Source organism: Magallana gigas, chromosome 8 (genome assembly GCF_963853765.1).
Source record: "Magallana gigas chromosome 8, xbMagGiga1.1, whole genome shotgun sequence".
Classification (NCBI taxonomy): Eukaryota; Metazoa; Mollusca; class Bivalvia; order Ostreida; family Ostreidae; genus Magallana; species Magallana gigas.
In genome coordinates, this window is record NC_088860.1 from 939,879 (window position 1) to 963,616 (window position 23,738).

The window sequence follows — 23,738 nt, forward strand, 5'->3', positions numbered from 1 at the left end:
TTGTTCAATGTAATTACACCTAATTGAAGCGTAATTAAATTGCTGTCTTTTGCGTCTCCAGTTAACATCTGTGTACTTTCTGCCCTGTGGCCATGGTTACATAAAGGTGAAAAGGTCATGTGAGTATCATAGTACGTCTATACCTAGCACAAACAACCAATGAAAATACAAAACTCTAACAAATTTAATTTCTTAGTCAGTAATTTTTACTTGGACATCATTATTATCGTCATCACAATCTGATTGACTTGAATCCAATGATGATTTGTTGGAAAATGAGGCAGAAAACTAGACAACTTGTACAGTTAATGTAATTAGAACAGTGAACGCAACCCAATCAAACCAGTGACGGTCCAATACACAAAACATCAACAGAATACCTCGTGTTTTTGGTTTGTATGGCAGACGTCGGCCGATTCCAACTAACGAAATAATAATTCAAATAATTCAAAATTTGCAGCAGAAATAAAACAGGTGGAAGAATAAAACGTAAAAGCCTACAGTCATATACTAGCAGTGCATAGTTCACTTGATGAATTACGTGAATAAATGAAAAGGATGCGTTTTATTTTTTTTGGTTACAGTTTCAATTCTGATGGGAATAAATCAACATCAGATATTTGATAGTTCCCAGTAGCCTGAAATATAACTTTATTCTATAACAAAATTGATGTAAATGACAAATATCCCACATGGACATTCATGTATATCCTAGAAACTTGACAAAACAAGAGGAGAGAACTCACCAGGCGGGGTTCCCTCCAGTGACCTCTGATCAGGGTTCTTGGGTCTGGCTCCACTCTCACCTCTGTCATAAAGGTCAAAAGTCAATGTCATAAAGGTAAAAAAACAAGTTATTTTGTAAAATGGTCAAATATTTCACAAAAATAAAAACTTACATAAAATGATCAAATCGAGGCCTGTTTCATGAAAAAATAGCTTTGATTTTCTTTTATGCAATCATCTGTACATTTTAAACTTAGCATACCTTGTTGAGGTCAAGGGTCGTGACCCGTTTCTATCATACATAAGGTCATGGTCAGGCACTATAGGTTTGTCATCCTCTGATTTACTTCTGTTGTGTCCTTCCCTATTCAAACAGAACAGAAATATAAGTCATTTCCCTTTTTCATTTAGTGAGATTAACACTTTATACAACAAGTTTTAATTAAGAGTACATATAAATGTTGGTTAGTTCATTAAATAGTTTAAATTTTGTTTTTTTACAAATACTGTCAAATAATGCTAATGTGATAACATGCATCAATATCTAATATACTGATAATCAGTTGAAAAGCCCTTTAAGCCCAAAAAGCAAACTAGACTAAGTAAGACAAAAAGAAAACTTAAGACAACATTTCATCTTATCCACGGAACGATAAGACACAACATTTACTTCCAAGGGAGCATTTCAAAGTGATATTTTATAGCGATCAAGCAGATCTAATTTCTGCCGACACAGCTGTTCCTTTTGGCAATACAACATCACTGTTACAAGTTCATTAGTCTCTAAAACATGGAATGGAAACTGAGGGGGGTTCCCCCATTGTTGTTATACATCCTTTACAGTTGTTGAGATGTTATGAGTAAGGAACTTAACCGGATTCAAAATTCAATATCATTTTTGAATTCAAGAAATCGAAATTATATCAATAAAACTGTTTTATAATAGAAATACTTAATTATTGAAAAATATTTTCCGGAATAGTAACAGTCTTACAGTATAAAGCTGTATTTTATATGAAATTTGCAGTGGGTCCTATTAGGGAAACATGTTTTGTTAAAAAAAAAAATTGATTTTTTTTTTTACAAGAGAGCAACAGTATTAATGTACAGTATATATATACAAGTATATACCCACATAAAATGTACAGTATATCTAATATATATAAATTTATCACCATTTAAAATGCTGTTATTAAATAAATATATAATACCTTACATTTATAGAAAGTGCACCATAGAGACAGACAGACAGACAAATGGCCTGAGAGACAGACAGACAAATGGCCTAAAAGACAGACAGGCAAATGGTCAAAGAGACAGACAGACAGACAATTGGCCTGAGAGACAGACAGACAGATGGCCTGAGAGACAGACAGACAGATGGCCTGAGAGACAGACAGGCAAATGGTCAAAGAGACAGACAGACAGATGGCCTGAGAGACAGACAGACAGATGGCCTGAGAGACAGACAGACAAATGGCCTGAGAGACAGACAGACAAATGGCCTGAGACAGACAGACAAATGGTCTAAGAGACAGACAGACAAATGGTCTAAGAGACAGACAGACAAATGGTCTAAGAGACAGACAGACAGATGGCCTGAGAGACAGACAGACAGATGGCCTGAGAGACAGACAGACAGATGGCCTGAGAGACAGACAGACAAATGGCCTGAGAGACTGACAGACAGATGGCCTGAGAGACACTCAGACAAATGGTCTAAGAGACAAAGAGAGATAGGGAGGGAAGATAGAGAGTCAGGGGTCTTGACATAGTGCATCTAGAACATGCCTAAACTTGTACTTTTAAATAAAAGTAACACTGGTCAGATGAAGAAATGACTCACTGAACTATCTGTTTTACATTTAAAAACACTTGTTTTACCTGGTTCCCCTTCCCTCGGGGGAGAATTCTCGAGGATCACTATAGCGACGTGGCCTTAACTCTGTAGGGGTCGTATCCAAAGAGTTAAGGAAAAATCTGTGACTGTAAAGTGAAGTGCAAGCAGGCAAGTTAGCAGGTACAAACACTGACACTAGATCATGCATCAACAGTGTGAACACATTACACAATAGAGCAGTATCTCAGAAGTTGTAGACAGGGGGAGGGGTCAACATACAAAAAAGTACTTGTAAATTGTATTAAAAAAATACTTCTTTTAATGGAATTTGATAAGAAACCTCTTACTCTGGATATGGAAAATTTAAGAAAATCACAAAAAAGAATTATGGGTAACTTAAATTTTTTGCCCTTACAATTTCAGTATAAAAAGTATTATGTTCTAGGCCTGAACCTTGAAGAGAGAGTACCCTGATATACTGCTCAGCTGACCTAGCAAGCAACATTCCCCAGTCTGCCATCAGCTCATACCAACTGAACATACACATTACATACATAGAAACAAGCATTCACATTTACTGTCACCATTTTACATTCTGTCACCAATGTTAAGTATTTAGATAATTTTTTTTTTAGCAATCTATAAAAAATTTCACACAAGCCTTGTTTTCCCCACATTCTTTCATTACAATAGTGCAAGGTTTCTGTGAAGGTTTATGATATACAGCAACTTGTGAGCATGCATGCCAGAAATCTTACTTTGAAAGGGGGTCCATTTCTCTGGGGTCTGCATCCTCCCTGACCGCTCTCCCTCTGTCTGCCTCTGATTGTCTCCCTTGATTTTCTGTGGGGGGCCAAGCCTCCTTTTGGGGTCCTCCCCGGTTCCTCTCAGCTCCGTACAATGTATAACACTCCAGCACGTTCCGGTTTGGAGTCCTCAGCTCAATGCTGTGATTAAATGTCTGCTCAGACATTTTCTGGAGCTGTGAGGACAAGAAGGTTTTGGCATTCCCCAGTGCACTGAAGGGCAACCCAGTCTTAAAGGACATTTCTGACAATGCTGTCTTGTCAAGGTGGCCGTAATCCAGCGAGCTCATCTGGGACCACTCCAGCTGCTTCCTGATGTCAGTGTCCTTGGGAGCAAAGCTGCTGTCTGCTGAGGCAAGGTCGTATCCATGGTAGCTAGAGTCCATCCTGGGCAGGTCGGCCATCTTGTCAATGAGTTTCCTCTCTTCTTTGACAACGTTCTCCAGAATTCCTGTGGCCTGCTTCTGAGGATGTTCATTGGTCAGGATGTTGAACACTCTGCTAGCGAGGCCCGATGTATCCTCCTCAAACTGAGGCTCCATAGAGGAAGGCCCCCTTTTCTTCTGGTACTTGGCAATTATTTCCTCAACATCAGTTGCCACATTACTGATTCGAATTTCATCAATCTCTACCTCCAGCTGGTCAGACACGACGTCCGATGTATCGCCACCTTTCTCGGTGTCATCATTTGACCTTTGACTGGATTTCCCTGATGACTCGAAGCTTTTATCTACAGTGCCTGGACTACCCTCGACAGTTTCTGTGTCCGATTTCAAAGTCCCTTGAAATCTGCCGCTATCATTGTACCCAAGATCTGCTCCGTGGTCCCACAGTAATTTCTTGCCTCCGCTCCTACTCTCAGTATCAGACACAAAAGATTTCTCACTGATTTTGAGACTATCCCTGAGTGCCTCCCTATCTCCTGAGGCATCCATTGATGATTCATGATTGAGGTGAACAGGCAAACTATTCTGGATTTCCTGCAAGTCTCTCTGTAGACGCGAGTAATCTAGAGCAGCAGATTCTTCCCGTCTTGGGAGCTCTTTTGTCTCCACATATGAGGTCCTCTGTAGGATCTCTTTCACCTTACGATCCAGGGAATCCTCCGATTTCTGGCTGTCCTCTGATCCATGTCTCGTGTGCTCTTTAGCTTCTTTCTTCCTACTGTCCATCTCAGCACCAGAGTTTGTTTCCATGGGAATAGGTTTGAAAGTTTTGCTGCTTGGTTCACTGGCTGCAGACACATCTTCATCAGGTCTTACACCGTTGGCATACTCTGTTCGTGCTAAGAGCTTGGCCACCTCCTCACCAAGAGACGACCTTAAGCTTACATCAGATGTCATAGACTTTGCTGATCGGGTTAGATCTTCCTGACCTGAATTGCCCAGAGTTGGGCTAGGTGAGGACAGACCATGATACTGTGACCGTACCGGAGAAAACTTGTACTTTGGGAAATTTTCCCGATCATCCAAACCCAGTGCCTCTTTGTTATATAAGCTCTGATGTAGGGAAGATCCAAGTTCATTAGCACTGCTTAAAAGTTTCGCTACTCTCTGTGAGAGTCCATCTTCTCCTCCACTTTGAGACAGCCCCCCATCCGACAATCTCTCCTTCAAACTTGAGGTTGCAGCTTCCGACTTTACTCCAGGATCTGAGAGCCTTTTTATTGTTGGATTCTCAGTATGCAGGTTGCTCAGTAACCTGTCTCTCTCATCGACTGGCAGGTACTCTCCAGTGTTGTTCTTCCTGGATTCTGAACCTTTTCTCGACTCATGCACAGGGGCTGAGTCTCGGGAGGATGTCCTCTTGGCGTACAGGCATTCATCAGTCTGACCCAAAGGCTCCGGTCTGGAATATAATTTCTGCTTGGTTCCTGAGTTTGTTTCTGAAGCTTTCCTTTGTGCTGATCGAAGCTGCTCAGCGGTCATGGAATCTTTCTCTACTGCAGGAAGCCTTTCTTTAGGTTGGCCTGACTTGTTTTCTGAAGAGTACAGAACATAAGAAGCAGACGGCTGTAGAAAGTTGAGCTCCTCCTCTCTGTACAAGGACTTCACACTCCCATGTCCGGAGTCTGTAGCACTAGGACTGGATGGGGAATGTCTATTCCTGTCAGGGACATTCCTGGAGAGTTGTTGTGCATAGATTTCATCCAGTTTATCTCCTTTCCTTAATGTTTCTGAATCTGCCATTGAGACTGTAGTGGTGATAGCCGTTGGCAGAGTGGCACTCTCGCTGACATTTGATCTAGGCGTATAATTGTTATCAGATTCAGTGGCATACGGATTCCATTCACAATCAGACAGTCCTGTCGCGGATTCCGGATATCTCGCATACACTGCTCCTGACACATGTCCTGGATTGTCCCCATCAGAGAGACTGTCGCTTTCTCCGGATGCCCCTGGGTACTTTGATGGAGAGAAATTTCCTGAGATGAAATCCTTTGAAACCTCAGAGATGGCGGAAGTCAAAAACTCTTCAGGGGCACTATGGTGGGGCGAGTCGTCCTCTGATTGGTCTCCGCCAATAGCGTACTGAGACAGACTGAGGTTTCCTGCCAACAAACGATAAATTTACCACATCAAACACAAATATCCTGCTGTAAATTTGATAAGGACACACCTGTAGTGTTTTTATTTATACTCATTTGAAACAGTTTACTTACCCTCAGAGGTCTCTGTTGTTTCGGATTTCCATCCAGACCCTTCATCCGATGATAATCCGCGAACTGGGGAAGTCTGACTGGAATCCACATGATGGCTGTCATTAGTAGAACCAGTCTGGAAGCAGAGATTACTTAACTGTTTAAACTAATTCTGTCATATTAACTGTAAATATCATGAGCATAATTATTTTCCATAGTAGATACAAACGTTTATAAATTTTTAAGAATGAAAAGCTTTTTAAGGTACAGTTTCTGTTCAAGCTCATATTTGCCTGATACAAAAGTCATCAACTCCTCAATTAAATCGCTATTATTAATATTACCCGATTCATTGGGCCAGAATCAACAGATGATCTGCAATTGCCATCCATATTGTCTGAAATCTTGTAAGTACTGCCTCTATTGGGATTAACAGTGTCCTTTAACTCCTCCTGTATATCACAGCTGGGATGATAAGAGCTGCTGCCATCAAATGAGAACTGAGACAGGGATGCTGATTCTAAATCTATGGACACCTGTGAAGACTGGTCAGAATGGAATGACAGTGAACTCCTTGCAGATAAGTTAAAAGTGTGTACTGACTGTGGTTTCTCTTGTAGGTTCAGTCGAGGGACAGGGCCAGGGTTGATGGATGGATGGTACCCGAGCCTGCTGATCTCTCTTGGTCTGTAGGTCTGCTGGGGTAAGCTGAGCTGACCTTGTGCTGACTGGGTGAGGAGATTAAGTGTGTCACAGTCCTCCTCCAACCAAGGATCACTTGGGAGTGAAAACCAAACCTACAGGAATCATTATCTTCAGTAAAAATAATGCTCAGGGCTGCACAACAAATTTAGTTCTACAAATAAGCTCAGTGCCAATTATAAAATAATTTAGAGCATTGAAAATAGTCCAATTCTAATCTTATTTGCTCCCTGCGTGCACTTCAGATAATGATCAATCAAAAATAAAAGACTTGTCATTTGTATATTGATATAGATTGAAGAAATCATTACTTAATGTAAATGAATAATTTCTTTCAATGTAATTTTAAAAATATATGTCAAAATGGTATTTGAAACTTAACTCAATATGTGGCCTATGTGGGTCAGCATTACCAAAGAAAAAGAAAAAAAAAACTTCCATGCATGATGATGTACAGATCAAAGCACAGCAATCATTTTCATTGTGTGACTTAATTTATTCCTCATAAACTGCTTGCTATAAAAATTTCAGAACAAAATAATCTTCACTACTGTGTGTATATGTACACGCAAGTACTTGATACACATTTTTCAACAATAGATCATTTCCAATCTTTAAATTGTTTAACATGAAAATCATATGCAATGACACCTTAAAACAACAATTTTTTTTTTGTTTCATAAACTCTATAAGTAATGAAGAGAATCGTGGTGTTTTGTACACTTACAACACAAACCTATGTGAGTAACGATATGTCCACCATAAAAATAGTTGTAAACTAACAACTGACAGCGGGCAACATGCCTGAACAAGAAATCTATACTGAATTTGATTGGGGGGTGTTGCATGCGTCTTGAACTTAACATTGAGAGAGTGTACATTTTATGAGTTATAGTTTATGTATGCACCTGTCTGCTCGCCATTTAACGTTTTGATGCAACAAAAACGCTTAAATTTTCCTCTTCTCTTATCATTTTGTTTTGAAAATCGGCCGCCATGTTTTCTTCTCGCGAGATCTTTAAAGGTATACGAGACCTCAATGAAGGAGGGATAATATCAAAACGCGTTTTTTATTTAAAGAGGTGATATGATTTATCCGCATATATGTAATTTATGATAATGTAAGGTTAGGTATGATGGTTAATTTTGTTGACCATCCAGCAATCAACCCCTATTTTGAAAGTACCAAAAACAGCTGAAAAGAGAGAGAGAGAGAGAGAGAGAGAGTCCAAATATCAACTTCCAAATATCAACTTTGTGATTATATTGATCAACAAAATTTAATAATCTTGATCAAAGTGCGATATCCAATAACAAACTGTATTATACATATATCTGTGTTACTGTGTATAGTAAGATCATAGTAGGACGTAGTATATCACTTCAATTTCACTCCTCATTTCCTTATTTTCATATCAATTTTTTACATACTCCCAAAAAAGTGTGTGTGTGGGGGGGGGGGGGGGGGGGCAACTCCATGATACTTCAATTTTTTATATGTAAATTTAAAAAAATTTGTTGCTGCAAGAAAAGGTGGTGGTGGGGGGGGGGGGGGGGGGGTATGTAATTTATGATAATGTAAGGTTAGGTATGATGGTTATAATTTTGTTGACCATCCAGCAATCAACCCCTATTTTGAAAGTACCAAAAACAGCTGAAAAAGGAGAGAGAGAGTCCAAATATCAACTTCCAAATATCAACTTTGTGATTATATTGATCAACAAAATTTAATAATCTTGATCAAAGTGCGATATCCAATAACAAACTGTATTATACATGTATATCTGTGTTACTGTGTATAGTAGGATCATAGTAGGCAAAGTAAAGCACTTCAATTTCACTCCTCATTTCCTTATTTTCATATCAATTTTTTACATACTCTCAAAAAAGTGGGGGGAGGGGGGGGGGGCAACTCCATGATACTTCAATTTTTTATATGTAAATTTAAAAAACAATTTGTTGCTGCAAGAAAAGGTGGTGGGGGGGCAGCCCCCCTGCCCCCCCCCCCCCCCCCCCCCCGATGCTACGTGCCTGTATATATATATATATAGAATTGCATATGTTCATCCATCTAATTGCTGAATAATCAAACGACATCAAAGAATAAACGTCTTTTGGTGACATCAGAAAGTTTGCCATTTCAATGTTGATGAGAGAATGTCATCATTTTCACTGATTTACAAAATAATATAAAGCCGTGATTCTTGAATATTTCTAATCATACGATAAATATTGTAAATATTCCATTCAGGGTTTCGATCTCAAAGCTGACAAAGTAACAAAAAATTAAACGTTGCAGCCTTATTAGATCAAAGCAAACATTTTTGACTAAAAAAAATCCTCAATTGCATTTTTTGAGCAGTTTAACAGGAACATCGAAGCTAATTTCACAGTTTCATTTTACTTTTTAAAATCTCAAAAACTTTGGAGATCCCGAAGGCTCCCCCAACCCCAACCCTGGACGTCACCAAGAGTTTGCCCTGAAAATGCGTGTGGCCTAAGACGACCTCTAAACCCTGCTTCTAAATAAATTCCGCAAGAGTACACATATAGTAATACTTATTTTCCCTCAAGCCCTTTTAAAATTTCTAGATCAGCGCCTATGCTAAGTTGGATTTATATAATGATTGTCTTTAAACCCTTTAAATTCATTTGATTTTGAGAACCCTAACCCTAACCCTCAGAGCTGATTTAGAAGGAGCTGATTTGAGGAGAAGATTGTTCAGAATGTTAAATTGGAGTTTCTTTTTAAATCCTTTTCACAATAAAAATCATATGAACTGACACAATGAAGCCAAAACGACAAGGATTTATAACTATACTATAATGTCCCCGCCAAAAGGCGATCACCTTCAACTTTACCTATGTATATATTATCCCTGAATTTGGTATTTTTTTAAGCTGACATGGGCAAAAATCATCTGTCTGTACATGTCACTATTCACATGTTCGTCTGTTTCTCTAGAACCACTGGACAAATTTAAACCAGACAAGACACAATGCATTGTGTTAGATTATAGGAATCCAAGTTTATTAAAATAAAATACTGCTCCCTTAGTTCAGAATTGAAATTAAAAATATTTGCATAATTTAAAAAATCCTCCTCTTGAAAACCATTTCGCCAGAAAATCTTAACTTAATTTGTGTACAAGCATCCTCACGTAGTGTAGATTCAAGTTTGTTCAAATAAGGATTTCCAGGGGTAAGGTGGGGCCACACTGAGGTTTGAAATTTTATGTAGGAATATAAAGAAAAAGCTTTCTAAAATCCTCTTCCAAAAAATTGAAACATCATAAGTGTTTCAATGTTAAACAAAAGAATTTGTGAAGAGAAAATTTGAAAATCTTTTAAATGAAAGAAAAACTGACATACCCCATGCTCCCCCATTATGTGACAATGATCTTTTGGCAACAGTTTTGGTCAGTTCGGACAGAACCAAGCCAGTTCAAGAAATGTTTACATTCTTATCCTCAAATGTACAAGATGGCCCCACATCCCCTTTAAATGAACGTAAAAATGGTCTGTCATAAACATGATTTAATTTCAAATTGGCTTTCAATAAATGAACATGAAAAACTCAATCTTGAAAATGAATATTTCTAGCATATGCAGTTTTCCATGAAGATCTAATTCCATCAAATATATGCATAATAATCATGACAGACTGTCCTGTTCAGACCATGACCTGGTGACCTTGAGTTTCCTTGTAGACAAGGTCATCATGTGTCAAGGGTTCATGACCCTTCTGCCCATTCACTTTCATCTGTTTTGAACAAAAAAACTTGCTGTGTTTTTTACAAAATTTATTTAAAGAGTAACATTTTCTAAACAGGTCACAATGATAATTATTCCATTTACAAGGTACATGTGTATTTGATTTGTGATACAAGATATTGCTGACATAGTGAAAGCCCAGTAGTAACTAAAGTCATTCAGGAACAAATCTTGTTAAAATGTTTGTAACATAGTTCTCATTACACATTTATAGTTGGTAATCCAATTAAAAAATGAACAGCCGTGTAAATTGATGGGGAATATCCACTGAAATCTTAAACTAACTACTACATCTTCTGTATTCTGTGTCACAGCGATGATCAAAGAATTATACAGACATGATTATGCACCATATTGCTAATAGAAACAAATTAAAACACACATCTATTTAAAACATTGTTGGCTGTAAGTCTATGGAATCTCCTAAGATCTCTGTCCAATCCACACAACCTTATAGAAGACAAGACCTACTTTTACACTACGCCCTTTTCACTGGTATTAATTCACATTGATCCTAACCAAGAGAACATACATGACCCAGACCACACATAGCACCAAGTCTCGACAGCATGGCCGTAAATCTCGCCATCAGGCGACGCAAAAAGAAAACAAGAAAAAAATTAAAAGTTCAACGACATATTTATTTTTGAATATGTTGGAATAATTCTGTTTTAATAAGTTCCATTTCTCAGTGCCCATAACACTGATCATTATATTTATAGCAGTAAAGTAATTAATTAACATTAGTCAAAGCTATCAAATCCATTAATATTACCACAGACAGCGAAAGATAATCATTAACAAATAAAAGGAATCAATTTCTACGTGCAATCAAAAATTAATCACTATTTTGTGTCACGGAAAGCAGAAAACATCAAGTCATTAATTTAACAGATTCAGATGACACAACTGAAGTACAGATGTACTCGCCACATTTTACGCTGTTTGGATTTTTTGATGAGACAACATTTGAGCATTTGACATAAATAACAGATAAACAAGTAAACAGGTGTAACAATAACAAACAAACAATTTTCTGCCACACGATGCTTCCAGGAGAAGGCAACTCTTTCCATCACTCACCACAACAAGTGGTAGATAAATTCTAATTACCGGTAATAGAATGAAATGAGGCGAATGTCAATCACAAATATAGACCGGAATCTTCATGTCTAACCAAACAATGCACATACATGTATAAATGGCAACATCTATCACAATTCTTCCAGAAAAAAAAATTATGGTACAATCCTTCCAACAGAATGTATTTTGATTCAAGACACTGTATTAACATATCCCCTGATATTTTTACTGATATTCAAAAAAAAAACACACACTAAAACCCCCCCAGAAATATTGATTCACACAGACAAAATATTGACGTCCATACAGAAAATGCATCAAATTTAACAGATCTAACCAACAGAAACAAGTTTACACAGGTACGTCGAACAGAAGTCCGTTCTGTGAAACAGGACCACCGAACCAAGACGTGTCCTGATGTCAACAGTCAACAAACCAGCCAGACAACTCATCCAGCAACAGAAAATGTCTGGCCTATGGGACAGGAAGTGTCATCTACTGACCGGGAGAGAACACCAGGCCTCGGGATCACAAGGCAATTTCAGACTCAAATCAAACTTTCAGTAGTCATAAAATGATTCTTTATCCTAAAATGACAATTGAAATTTGTAATTGACAACGCTATGTCAAGACTCTTTTAAGAGCTTTTCAATTTTGACAGCGGTTTCAATGAAAAATCATTAAGACATTGTACAATATTTGACTTGAGTCTTAGATTGCATCATGATCCTGAAGCTAGGTGTGTAATGACACTCGGTACACACATTACATGTACACACACACTGTATACACACTGTACATGCCACTTGTACACTTAAAGGTGCTCCCCAATGGAAAAAGGATTTTTTTTTTTGTACAACAAATTTATTACAACAGTATAAATATGTAGATCTAGCACTGATAACATAATAACTAAAAAATAACAAACAAAATGAATTCAAACTGTGTACAAAGAATATTATTTACACTGTAGATTCAGGGACCTTATAAACAATGGCCCTCCCTCTCTCTCTGTGTATTGCACATTTACCTATCTACAGTATATTATCTATATATACATATGTACAATGTACCTTTGTATACAAGCCTAAGATATATCTTAAAAAGATAAAATAATGACTGTACAGAATTCTATATTCTCTATTGTTACAAATCATTGAATGCTATTTAGATAGCTTTTGTTTTGTACATTAAAGCACTTCACTCATGAAGTAATATGGCATGCTGAGAATAATATCCACAAAAACCCAGGAACAACAAGAAACTAAATACACTAGGAAAATGTGCACCAATTCTATGAGACCTGTAAATATTCACATCTACTCAGCACTGTGTTTGGTAAGGGAATTTTACCCGCGGCCAGACTGTCTCTTTGCCGATCACACTGCCGCTTCGTCGTCACCGGGATTACACAACCTGATCATGAATGCCTTATTATGCTAAGTTCACGCGACAAGATTCAAGTATGTTCATTCTGCACTCGCGATTTCTTGGAACTGTCCAAGCCTCCTTTTGGGTCCCCGGCCTCCACTTTGGTGATGACCGTATTGACGTACTCTGTAGTGTTCCCTGCGACTTGAATTGCTGGAAAAAAGATAGAAAAATTAATAGCAAACAAAAGTAAACAGTGCAACGATAAAATGTGATTTTTTTTTTATTTTAAGGGCTACACTAAAACACTGAGGAATACTTACTCAAGTGTTCCTTGACCAGGCTCTGTAGTCGGGTTGAAAACTTGAGTTGTGGCCCTTTCTTGACGATGAAGTTGTGGAGATCCTCTTTGATGGTATCTATAACGTTCAACAGCTGTTTGTGTTCTATGTCCAACCCATACAACTTCACCTTGTTGGCTTCGTGTTGGGCCTTCTTCTTTAATCTGCAGGCTCTGTAAAGAAAAGGAACTTGATTTATAAGTTTTGATGTTCACTTATCAGAGATCACTTAATTATCAATGAAATGTTTTGATTTCTAGCTCCCTGACAATTACCTTGAAGCCAGTTTGTTTTTCTCTTTCTTGGACTTGTTCCTCGTGGACACAGGGAGTTCACTAAGTGGTGCAAAGCTGTTGATCTGTTTGTTAAGCTTTTTGATCTGAGACCCGATCTGGACAAGTTTTTTGGGATTGGGCGAGACGTCATTTCCGTCCCCTTTACGAGCTTTCCCTCCGTGACGAATGGTCGTTCCGAGCTGAGAGGCCGAGGAAGAGTCGAAGACTGGGTCCTCAAAATCCTGGACTTTGTGTGGGTTTTCCTCCATCCCAAACTTGACCCGCTTTCCCTTGGGACCCTTGGACTGAATGTTGTACTGCCAGAAGTACTGATCCTTCCGATGTTGGCGAGACTCGCGAGACGATCTCCCAGCATTCCATTCTTCCTGACTTCCTTCTGAGTCTACAAGTCAGAATTACACCTATATTCAGTGCTATCCTTAAACTTTAATTTTTCCATAAATTATAACAACCATGTTTTGGAATGTTTTTTTGAAATATCATTAGCAATGTCATTCAGTCATTCACATAAAATAACCATAAACATTTTGAATTCATTTGGTACAGAGGTACCAGTATCCATTTTTTTTTTTTTTGGTTAAAAGAAAAAAAATGCAGATTATCATTACCACACATAAATACACATTTTTTCTTCTTTGATAAATGGGATTGACCTATTTTAGATAAAAATAAATTTCTTTTACCTGAGTCTGAAAAATCATTGACATCGGAGTCAGAATCAGAGTCTTCAAAGGAAGGAGCAGAGCTGGTGGAATCTGAGAAAAAAATTGGCAGAAAACAAACAATTAGTTACCAAAAATCAACAAAATTGTCAAAACAAGATAGACAGACAATGCCAGCAGTAAACCGGGCATCAATCTCTGTTCTAAATCTCACATTTAACTTTAATCTTCTAACCACAACGATGTCACACACAGTTAAACAAAGATACCATTGTTTTCCTTATAATTCATTCTCCATCTACGAAGCAGAAATTTGTCTTTAATTTAGAACAAAATGGAGGGCCCATGCCGGTTAAAAAAATGGTAACTCTACCACTGATTAGATTATACGGGTCTCTTTGTCACTTATTTAGCTAATTAATTGTATTTTAACTCCTAACACCGAGTAATCAATTTCCTACAAGTCCTGATGAACCCAATCTATGTACCGTCAGTGGAGACTGATATGCTTACATAAACACGTAACATTTGTCAACTATTCAACAACTAGTTTAGTTAATTGTTGAATAATCTAATCTCATTATAGACACAATCTTTATAAAATTTACCTCCTAACATCTGCGGAGGAGGACAACAAGGCAGGACCTAATATCCAGAAACTAGAGAAATCAAGGTCGGACAGCATGTTTACGCTTTCGCTTTAAAGCCAGACAGAACTGGATATGTGTTTACTACAAATAGCACACAGATACGGCCTTGGGAATGTTTATAGACATGGAGGGTTTATTTTTTGGTATCAAAGGGGTTTAAATGCGAGAACCACAACCCAGGTTTTGGAGATGATATGTATGAAAATTGAAAGGGGGGAGAGAGAGGGGCATCAATTTGAATTTGAATTATAAGGAATGATAAGGTTATTATTAATATCTGAGAATTAAATATTCATTCATTATAAACAGACTCCGATTATTTACAGAAAAAAAATTTATTCAAATTAATTCACAGTTTGTGTTGACAATGAACTGTATGTTTAGAGGACACACCTCAATATTGACACACTTTTATCTGCCCAAAAATAGAACACATATATATAACATCTACTGATGCTATTATTAATTTTCAAAAATAATAAAAAGTGCCAGCGTCTTGCAAGTGATTATGATGTCATCACACCTATAGTATTGCCGTCAACACAAATTATTCAGAATCAATAGAAGGAGCAGCCTATAAATTTTTTCAACAGTACATTTTATATCGGTTAGATTTACACGTACAGCCAGTGTATTTCCTAAGTGACTTTATATTGGTTTGATTTATAGCATCTCCTACATTCATGACGTACATTTCTCTACCCTAGCTTACGTTCTAAACCTAATCTGCAATAAAATTTCCAATAAAATCCGAGATAAAACAAAATTCAGAAATAAAACATTTGTAGATTGTAAAATTTTCATGAAGCATTTTAATTCATTTTCTGATTCAGAAGTTTTCATTTACTCGATTTATCATTCAATTTTTTGTGATTTCAACACAAAATTGAGCTTTATACTGTTCTTATGGTAAGCAGGCCCTCCACTTTGTGTGGGGGTGGGTGGTGGGGGTGAAATACAATTCTCCTTAAAGACAGTAAAATCATTAAATAGTAACTCACCAAGACTCTGGCGTTTACACTTGGACCGACAGGGAGAGTGCTTCTCCTCTGGGTACAACAGTTGTTTAATCTCCTCCCACTTTTTATCCACAGAATTGGAACCCTCCTCAGGAAACATTGCCAGTTTCCGTTTTCCTGGACTAAGCTGTGAGGGAGTTGAGGTGGCTACTGAGTTTTCCATGGTTGTCACGGTAACAGGTTGAATTGACCTTGACAAGAGTTCATGGAGTTGTGAGGACTCTATGGTGGATTTCTGAGGGTGTTTGTTGGAGAAGGAGGACGCACTAGAGTGCCTGAGCCGGTGACTCGGCAGAGGCTGTCGCTGATAGCTGGGCTTAATGTCACCAGAAAACACGGGCTTGTTATCCTGTGTACGGGATGTAGTGGTCCATGTTCTGGGCATCTCACTGGCTGAATTACTCCGGCCGCGATCGCTGGAATTTTGTTGTTCACCGGTTGCACTGCTGTTTTCCCCGTTTGTGAAGGACTGCTGAGCTGCAGAGAGCAGAAGGTCCAGCTGCTGCATGTTTTCGGGGGATATGTAATCAGTGATGCTACTAATGTCCATCATGGTATTCTCCTCTGAGGTGACCGTGTTCAGTTCAGCCAAGGTTGGTTCGAATTCCTCCGATTTGACTAGATTTGAGTTGGATGACTGATTGGCGGCATTGTTCACCCAAGAACTGTCAGAGAATGTTCCAGTAACACTGCTTGTGGTTGTCACGGTGCTCCCTCCACTAGCAGGCATTGAAATGTCACACGAATTCTCGTATTGTGATTTAAGCTCGAACGGTTCCTCATTAAGGAGGCTCGTCATACTGCCATTACAGGAAGTGTCACTGAAACTCTGCATGTCATTTTTCTCCTGTTCATACATGTATAGAGAGTTTGGACTGGACGCGAATATCGTGTTGTCCATCATATTAACCTCCCCACTGACTGTGTGGTCATACAGTGGGCCATTGGAGTGGTCACCACTCAAAAAATCCATGTCTCCTCTGGGCTACAAACAAAACCAAAATAAAGTTCACTGATAGATATACCGGTATATATAATATACATAGATAAAGTTCCTACTCAAGGTTCCTGGGAGTACTGAGGGTTCACCTGATATTTAAATAGTACAGGGGGGAGCAAACTTGGTACGGTAGAACTCGCAAAACAATCGTTATAAATAAAATCTTCTTAAATTAAAGTATGATATCTGGAGTCACTGAACTTAGAAACATTTTGTCAAACAGCTGATTGTTTACCAATTAGTACTAGGCATTAGCTGTGGGGTTATTGAACTCTCGGGGACAGAGCCTCATTCTGGGTCATTGACCACCTCATGAACCCCCGCTCAGGACAACAACCTCTTGACATCAATATTCACTCAGAGTTGTAAACAATCAAATCAGCAAGTTTTTCAGGATTTTTACTGAATTGGTTCATTTTAAATCATATGGTAAGTTTCTCTTACCATTAAAAATCTACTTTTGAAATTTCACATTTATATTTTCCAATAATCATGATAATAATTCAATTTCCTAGCAGTTTTATAACTGTGATTACCTCCCCATAAATTTGCCACGTTTGAATAAATTAGTGGGTTTTGAGTTTAGTGGAGCAAATTTGATCCGACGTAAGATGACGTATAGTTAACCTATCTGTACTTACATTGCCTGTTAACCTCCATGGATTGACCTTATGACATTGTACTGATTTTGACATAAGAGCACTGATGTTAACTAACACTTATGCACTGAACACAGAAATTATAACAACATCTACACATTCCTTTAGAAATGGAAACACATGCTCGGAGTGTATAATTTTAGTGGTACCCTATACTTTAGTGTATCCTATAACACAACGACTCCCAAAAAATTCGAAAAAAGATTGTCTATCCCTGCATTAAACTTATTGGGGTAGGAGGGGTTGATCTATTCAATAACAGATTCTAAGACTATCAACATGTAACACGACTCCCCAAAAAATTCGCAAATTCTTGAAATATCCACAGTATCTACTTCCTAGTACAAGACCAAACTGAAAGTTCATAACAGGACAATAAGGATCAAGGCCCTTGTGGCATAACAGAATAAACACGGCCAAAAATAAATTCCTCATTACTTGGAGATGCGCGCAATGTACATTCAGGGCTCTACGCGTAAAATCTAGAATCGATTTCTAGTTACATGAAGAAAAAAAAAATTAACACGTTTACAAAACGTAGACACTGAAACAGAGGTGTTAATTAGCGTGAATTAATTGATATGGTTTCAACATGTTTATCATTTAAACTGTACAGCAGATTTGTCTGGTACTATAATCAATCGAAGTGATTAACAGAAGCTTTCAAAAGAAATTGATAAACATGCAAGTACCATTACCCACAGAGAGTTATGTACCTTGGAAGTGCCCGGTTTGGCCCCGACTGTCATGAGCTGTAGGGGCGTGACAAGTGAGTGTTGCCTGGACAGGACCGGGCGATATAACCACGACGACCCAGGTGCACCAGGGACTGCCTTCCTGGGCGGTGGCTTTAGCGGTATTGTAAGGTGTAGGTTGTTGTGCCGCGAGGCGATACGGTGTACCACGGGGCTGATTTTGGGCGTGGCGACAGAGGATCGGTATGGATTATGCGACAGACAAGTTCCTCTGTATACAGGTGTCCTCAGTTCTTTGCAGTTGTGTGTATAGAGTGGGAGACTTTGTCGGGTCAGTCCACTACAATATTCAACAACAATAACTTACTTGATAAGCAGAAAGGAATGTTATGTCCATTTTAAATCTACAAAGTGTATAAAATATAAAGTAAATATCACATTGCTACAGAAAAATTAATGGGTTTGTTTCATGATGAACTTGGCTATAGAGCAGTATTGGTTTGTGTTTTAAGTCATTTCATCCCAAATATAATATTTACTTTTGGTGTTCCATGCGAAACAAATTTTTTTTTATTTTCCACCCATACAGATTTTTGTAGTTTTTTGCATTTGCATCACTTCCAACTCTCAAAACGAAATTTCATTGTAAAAAAAAAATTGCTCTCCAACTTTGCCATCTCCGCTTGAAAAATTCTGCTTTATAGCAAGCAAAACAATGAAACATCTCCAGATTCCAGCAAAAACTTCCTACAGAAGGAAACATTCACTTACTTCGTACGTGCTTCTATACCCGTTACACATTTAAATAATGCAGTAAACAAGCTCGACAGCCCTTATATACATACCATCAGTCTATTTTTAGCACAAGGGAATTTTCCAGAACAAATAGCTTTTATCTAGGTCAACCAAGATTAAAACAGCTTTACAACTCATCAATAGAATACCCTTCGACCAATCAAAACAGGTGGGGTAGTGCTCCTCCCCTAATATCTGAACTTTGAACTTTGTTGCAAACAGGACCGGTGATATTTTAGTCTCGAAGCTTCTATGTCAGTCACGTGTGGCTCTCTCACGCACCAAAGTGGAAATAATGCAAACTAACGCATTCCTTGTCATTTACATTTAAGTCACATTTCTGGTCACGTTCAGAGTAGCAATCAAAACAAAACACTTAAATTTTATTTTTAATTATATATTAGGTAAATAACAAACAAAATGCATTGACCTTGGTATAGATCTAGGGCACCTAGTGTTGCTATAAATGTTGCTTGGTTTTACAAACATATGCTTAACCTCCGTAACAGACACACAGAATACTTTTGGGACAAACAATGCGCATATCGACCAGGAAAAACATCATTCACGGGACACAAATAAAATGCAAATCACCTTGAAACCATCCAGGAAAAAAACTTTAGGACAACAAGGTGCAGAATTGTACAATATCAAGTTACAAGTTAATAAGCTGAGTCAAGTAAACAACAGACTCAGCACAATTTGCCCGGCAGAGCCTCTTGGGTTAGTCCCTGTCCTATATTGCATTAGATATTTCCAGCTACACGCCCATACAAGTCCGACTTAGCATTTACCTAAAGAAAGGATCATATCATGACGATATCAATATCACTGATACAGCTGGTACATTCTTTATATGGAATGAATGCCGAAAATAAATTTTTAAATACATTCAGACCTATTTGCATATTGGGAGTCTGATTGTACATAACACATTCTATGTTCACACATGGCTAAGCATGACAGTTCTGAGTACTCAGGTGATAGATCACATCATTTGGCGTTATTCAAAAATGAAATTCATTGGTCTATTTCTGGCAATCTCACAAAGAACTTGAGAATTACCATGATGCATTAATTTTGTTGCTTGTCTCTGCATGAAGTCTGAGAATTATCCTTATTTAGCAACACCTGCTCTTGGTATTACAGTGACTACAGGAAGCTGCAATCGCAACAATCCCGGGACTTTCAGACAAGCGGAAAAACAACCTCAGCATCCATGACAAGTTGACAACCCTCCTTTTTACAAATCCTGATTTAAATATAGGGCAGTGTATCATCTGTTGAGATTTGAGCAGCTAAGCTCGAAAAAATCATTAAATATACTATAATTCCTAAAATACAACACAGAAGATATATTCAAGGTTGTAATCTCTTCTGAAAATATTTGAACTAATGGGAAACAACTCCATTATGTTACAAAAATTCTAACAATGTATCAATATTGTGAATATATGATAAACTCAGCCAGAGGGACCCAGAGAGGTGTAATTGAAGGATGCTGGTCTGAATTGATGGTAACATTGGCGGTGTTATAGGTCTTTAATGATACAGTCAACAGTCATTGTTTGGTAAGGCTGTAGGTCTCCATGGCATGGTGAGAACCAATATTTATTCCCAAACACTGTATTTCATGATTCTCCTGTAGTAAAACTAAATTTTCCAACCAAGCCATTTGTCACTGATCTTTAATTAACAAATTTGTGGTGAGAAATATTTGCAACCACAAAGTTTCCTATAACCTTGCAAAATCCTTTTACGTTTTGACATGAATAAAATCCAAGTTCACAGTAATTGCTCAGCAATGTAAAAAATTTATAAAAGTGAATAATGAGAACATCTACTGCAAACACGGAACAAAGGTGTTTCAGGGGGAAGAATTGCTACCATCCCCAACCCTAAACACCCCCAACCCCCTAGTCACAGGATGGATAAACTTACCTACATGATTTATATTCATCAATACCTAGCTTTATAGATTACTTTCCATCAATTCCTCTGTGTGATGACTAACTATTAGTTAGTTGACATCTGATTTTAAGGATTGTTCAATTAACACATCTCAGTATTTCATTACATGACTCACCCAGACAATAAAATAGAACATGTTTGTTATTTCGCACATAACTCTTATTTATGTTTTTGAGTAATCTTTCTAAAATTAGAATTGTCAACAGGGTCAAGGTCATAGGAGTTGAAAAAATATGAAAATCAATTATCATCACCAAAATAATAATATATATTTACACTTTCTTTTTAAATATTTTTTAAATACTTCTCATGAAATTTCCAAGAGAGGTATTCAGGGTTAGGAAGGGAATTTTTCAGCCAGAATACAGAATATCTAGGGAAAATATAAACTTCATGAAATTCTTTTCTCTTTGCAGTAATTTTATGGTATGTGGTGGGTTGAGGTAACTTTAACATAACACTTATTGAATCAATGTTTCCCTCTGAAAAAAAAAAATCGTTCATAACTTCAAATCTCTTCTACTTCATCATGTCAAAAAAAGGGGACACCAAAGAATAAAATGGGTCATTTAAACTGAACCCTGATACAATCCTTCCTTAATTTGTAACAAACAAGGAAAAAGGTCTTCTCTTATATTAGATAAATTTCTCATCAGATCCCTATTCTTACATTAAAACTGGCAGTGAAGGCATTAAATCAAATATCCAACTAATTGTGACCTTTTGTAATAATTAGAAAAAATCATTTTTACATTCTATCTTATTTAAGCAAAATGTCAAACCAATTAAAGATTAGGTTGTTAATGAAAGAAGATAAATAATGACAATTCTCTAATGGTTCTACCCTAATAAATGATTATTAAGTAACAAACCATGGGCAAAAAATAATGGAAGTAACATACTAACGCACCCACAACTTGCAGGGCCGCGATTGGATGTACATAGCTAAGGCCGGAAGATGATCTGAAACACGTGCCTGGCTGCCTAGTGTGGTGTGACAGACCTAGTTGTAAAACTGACATAGATCTATACAAGCATGGTAGGGAATGCCCCGAATAATCCTCATTAGGAAACGTAACAACACCAAAAAAAAAAAAACAATGGGTGTGGTAGTCTTACACTTCAACCTTTAACAGTTGAATTTGCAAATTATATCTTCAAACTTAGTCTCTATTTTAATTCCAAACCATCACAGTTAAAGCTGGTGCACCAAAAAAAACCTGCCTAGAATAAATTTCAATAAATCAGAAAGCTAGTGCAGTGTAAGTGCACAAAAGAAAAAAAATCTCTAAATAATCAAAAAAGAAACTTCTGTCATTTTAAATCAATACCTCAATTGATATTGTAGTGTTATGTTTCTTCAAGGAATAATTATATATATAAGAATTAAATACTTAAAGTCTATTATGAACTCCAATTATCAATTAAACATATGCAGTTTACAATACCATAGAAATAAAAATAGAGTCGACAAGTCCGAAAGTTTGATAAATTAAAATAAGTGTAGTAATACATATCATTGTTATCCATATGTATTTTTTTTTTAATCTAAAAATAAAAGATGGGTAAAAAAGAAATATCCAAAATATTTAAATTACCCATCGGGTGGTGGAAAAGAGTTCCATCTTTCCAGAGTTCGCAAGCACTGCGTCCGAGAAATCGGAGGAGCGGACCCCGCAGGCGCGGGAACACGTGAGTGGGGTCCGTTGCTTCCTCCAACTCTCACACCCAAGTCCATGCAAGTCGCACCAACAGGTGAATTGGCGACCATGTCATTCAATATTTCTTATTCACTACACTATCTAACCACTTGCTCCTTCACTTGAGTCAAATGAAACTGAATGAAATCAATTGCTGACGGGTGTGAATATGGCGAGCTCACACATCGTGTGCTTCAGGGAAGCTTCCCTATACTGATTTGAGCTCTGACGTATGTTGGTCCTGTGACATCACAAAACAGGTGACATTTTTTTTACTGTTACAGCTGGAACATAAACAGTCTTGCCCGCGGGTGGCGGAGTGTGGAATTCTCCAGCTCCGTCATACGTCAACGTGACAGTTCAAAGGTCATGAACGTGATCAAAAACGTGATGAAAAGCATTTTGTCCACGTTTTGTTGTAAACAAACAAATTGATGTCTTAAGCATGCAAAATAGATGTATTAAGCATAACAACACAAATTCAGAGCTGGGGCCTCATTAACATTTCATCATATCCTGTTTCTTATACCCAAGGTGCTCAACCCTGTAAACGTTATAAAACTACAAATGAAAAGTTAACCTGTAAAACATATTCACTTACCGTCAAAATTGAAGTCCAGTATATTTCCAATAGCGTTATGTTGTGAAATTACGCACTGTCAGTTTGATATTTCACGATATAATGATAGTTTCTGATACTTTTTCCTCAATGTTTACAACATTTCTTAAACCATCATGGCGATTGTTTTGGTTCTATAGAAAGTACGGGAAACTCAGTCAGGTGCTCGTGACTGATGATGTCATTGATATTCTGACCAATCAATTCAGAGTAAAACGCGCCCACCATAGGGAGAGATGATGGAAGGTGTCAGAATATGAAAAGATAGATATTGTAAAGATACATTTGTTTTATATAATTCAGCTGTATAACTTAGGTGTATTGTATGAAAATATGAATACATCGATAAAATATGTTTTGCAAGGTCACGATGAAATCAAGTAAGTTT

General features: G+C 37.5%; 2 protein-coding genes across 12 annotated transcripts in view; both read right to left on the reverse strand.

The window, feature by feature from the left end:
* Window positions 1-7,731, reverse strand: part of LOC105322648 (uro-adherence factor A) — a 19,458-nt gene extending 11,727 nt beyond the window's left edge. For 3 of the 5 annotated variants that reach the window (XM_066069700.1, XM_066069699.1, XM_066069697.1), the window contains exons 1-8: window positions 7,624-7,731; window positions 6,358-6,810; window positions 6,035-6,149; window positions 3,325-5,923; window positions 2,611-2,712; window positions 989-1,090; window positions 747-808; window positions 381-422 (exon numbers count right to left, since the gene is read on the reverse strand). In XM_066069700.1, the coding sequence (XP_065925772.1) occupies window positions 381-422; window positions 747-808; window positions 989-1,090; window positions 2,611-2,712; window positions 3,325-5,923; window positions 6,035-6,149; window positions 6,358-6,810; window positions 7,624-7,638 (3,490 nt within the window). In that variant the 5' untranslated portion in view covers window positions 7,639-7,731. The remainder of the gene's footprint in view (window positions 1-380; window positions 423-746; window positions 809-988; window positions 1,091-2,610; window positions 2,713-3,324; window positions 5,924-6,034; window positions 6,150-6,357; window positions 6,811-7,623) is intronic. The other 2 variants (XM_066069701.1, XM_066069698.1) reach the window with 2 other exon arrangements.
* A 2,770-nt stretch (window positions 7,732-10,501) lies between these two features.
* Window positions 10,502-23,493, reverse strand: LOC105322650 (protein CREBRF homolog). Of its 7 annotated transcripts, none has more exons than XM_066069704.1 (7): window positions 23,333-23,493; window positions 18,287-18,605; window positions 15,894-16,896; window positions 14,264-14,335; window positions 13,560-13,962; window positions 13,267-13,457; window positions 10,502-13,156 (listed from the first exon to the last, which is right to left on the reverse strand). In XM_066069704.1, exons 2-7 carry the CDS (start codon window positions 18,317-18,319, stop codon window positions 13,032-13,034), a joined length of 1,827 nt encoding a protein of 608 aa, XP_065925776.1. In that variant the 5' UTR covers window positions 18,320-18,605; window positions 23,333-23,493; the 3' UTR covers window positions 10,502-13,031. The 7 variants fall into 7 exon arrangements, with proteins under 7 accessions (XP_065925776.1, XP_011419789.3, XP_065925777.1 ...); XM_011421487.4 differs by lacking the exon at window positions 23,333-23,493 and adding an exon at window positions 22,630-22,956; XM_066069705.1 differs by lacking the exon at window positions 23,333-23,493 and adding an exon at window positions 19,037-19,144.
* Between the last annotated feature and the right edge of the window lie 245 nt (window positions 23,494-23,738).